The sequence below is a fragment of the Centruroides vittatus genome, unplaced genomic scaffold, assembly GCF_030686945.1.
Source record: "Centruroides vittatus isolate TY-2023 unplaced genomic scaffold, ASM3068694v2 contig_4, whole genome shotgun sequence".
NCBI classification, from domain to species: Eukaryota; Metazoa; Arthropoda; class Arachnida; order Scorpiones; family Buthidae; genus Centruroides; species Centruroides vittatus.
Genome location: NW_027122214.1, coordinates 2,058,670 through 2,061,224, shown reverse-complemented (window position 1 = coordinate 2,061,224; position 2,555 = coordinate 2,058,670). Strand labels below are relative to the sequence as shown.

The 2,555-nt window shown below is 29.0% G+C and overlaps 1 protein-coding gene across 1 annotated transcript; it reads right to left on the bottom strand.

The window, feature by feature from the left end:
* Positions 1-680: 680 nt before the first annotated feature.
* Positions 681-2,179, bottom strand: LOC136976257 (uncharacterized). Its single transcript, XM_067271480.1, has 2 exons — positions 1,494-2,179; positions 681-1,164 (listed from the first exon to the last, which is right to left on the bottom strand). Exons 1-2 carry the CDS (start codon positions 2,020-2,022, stop codon positions 854-856), a joined length of 840 nt encoding a protein of 279 aa, XP_067127581.1. The 5' UTR covers positions 2,023-2,179; the 3' UTR covers positions 681-853.
* Between the last annotated feature and the right edge of the window lie 376 nt (positions 2,180-2,555).

Below are 2,555 nucleotides of genomic sequence, written 5' to 3'. Positions count from 1 at the left end.
TCTATATTTATCGCTTGTAATCTAGATGTACTGTACAAGGACTTTCTGATCATCTCGTAGAACAAAGTTAATGCTATTTTTAGATTATTTTCTATCAATATTTCAACAAACAATATTTACCTTCATCACGTAGAGCAGAAACAACAAAAACCAAACTAAAAAATATGAGAACAATCATCCTTACTGTTACTTTCAACTGAAACTAAGACGTTTTTAAATCTCTTACTTTTGTTGTACTGATTCTTAACAGCTGTTAGTCTTTCAATTATAAATAAAAACATCTGCATGGTACTACTAAGTTTCATAGTTTAAATTTAAAATATTTTAAAATAAAATAAAAAAATTAAATATATAAATATTTCTCCTATAAAATAATTAGACTATATTGTAAAATATAAAATGTTCATTTATAAATTTATTGTATTTTTATTTATTAAAATTTTCCATAAAAACAGCTTTAAATATAGGCTATGTACGATATGTATTTTTATCGTTTTATTTTATGTTCATGAAATCTGTCCGTTTGTCTGTTCGCATTTTATATATATATATATATATATATATGGCTAATAAAATTTTAAGAATAAATCTATTTAACCAAATTTATTTTAATGAAAGAATTATAATTTTTTTTAAAATTTATTTAGATTTAAAGAGAGTAGAAATAAAAGAAAAAATAATTTTTACCATTGCAAAATAGCAAAACTTTAATAACAAGTATACAAATTCTCCATTTATTTACATAACTTAATTTAAATTAATAAATCCCTCAATAGTGTTGGGATCATCCGTTTAAATGGCATATTTGTTTTCTAAAGACAGTTATTGTTTTATATTATATATATATTTTTTTCTAGTTGGATATAGTGAGAGTGCAGTTTATGGGATGAATACAATTTTTGTTTTTGTCTCTGACATAACCGTGTACACAAAAACAACCGGGTCGACAATCCTCTCTACAGAACGGTCGTTTTCTGAACATTACAGGACATGTTGATTCGCATGGGTTTCCACAGCTCTTATATACTTCATTCTCTCCACACGATGTGCTGTTTTGACTTGTAGATTGTTGCGTATCATCTTCCTCTTCGTCGTTTTCGTCATCGTCTTCACGTGTATCATCGTCGTACTCATCATCATCATCATCATCATTTTCACCATCGCCTAAAAAAGCCATAAACAATGGGATCTAAATTTCTAAATTAAGTAAATTACGTACTTTTTATAAATTAATTACTTTTAGATATTTACCTGCAACCTGCAGTTTAGGATAGCTCAGCTAAATCTTAATTAACGTGTATAGTAATATTTGTTATCTTATCTAATTTAATAGCTTAATTGCTTTAAATATTCCGTGCAACGAATTAAATATTTAATGGGATTACTTTGTGTCTTTTTATAAATTAAACAACTGGGGCAATTCTTTTGTTTGTCTTCCTAAGCTGCTTTTGTTAATGGATTCAATAAGAGTAATACAATTGAATTAAATTTACCATTTATCCAAATTTCTGTTACGTTCCACGATACTTCTTCTAAATATACTTTAACTGTAGTCGTTTCTGCAGGTTCTGTAGTAACATTCGTCTGTTCTTCAGTTGATGTAGTAACATTTACGGATTCCTCTGGTGTTGTAACAGAATTTGTTGGCTCCTCTGTTGCAGCAGTAACATTCATTGGCTCCTCTTCTGCAACGGTAGCATTCGAGGATTCCTCTGCCGCTGTAGTAACATTTGAAGGTTCCTCTGCCGCTGTTGTAGCATTTGAAGGTTCCTTTGTTGCTGTAGAATTATTTGTTGAATCTGTCTCCGTATTTGCAGGCAGGTTTGTTTCTGTTTCGGAAGTAGTATTTGTTGCTTCTGTTGCTTCTGTAGTAATATTCGAAACTTCAGCTGTGGAATTTGAAGCTGTTTCTATTGTAGAATTACTTACAACTGTTGTTGTTTCCTCAGCATTACTATCCTCCTGAGCAATAATTAACCCTAAGCACAAACTAAGCACTAACAGCACACTGCATGAAGACATTTTCGAATATCTGTCTAGTCTGCCGCTGTCTTCTTAATATATTTGGTTCAATCGGGGTGGGGGCGCGTGCATAATTATAAAACACTACACATCATCCTTACAAAATTGTTATTTCCTTAGAGTGCTCATGATCCGTGACATGATAGTAACAACTCAACCGAGCGTAACAGTAACAAAATGAAATGACGTAGTATTGAAGTATAATATAAAAATTACATGTATCAAAATATAAATCTTGCAATAAAATTTTATTCTATTCCTTGACATATACCGAATTAAAGATTTTATTAAGACAATTTAACAATTAGTAACTTAATACAGATATAAGATTTACGACTTTTCCATTTTTAAGTGCAATTTTTTAATGATATGAACGATTTCTTTACGAATTTTAATTTTAAATACATTTTTATTACTTACATATATTTATCTTTGTACTTAAAATTATGGAAAAAACATACAAAAAATATTTATAAAAGTTGTCAGAAAACCTTCAGATTTAATGCGTTACTTCGATGTAAGTTGCGTAAATT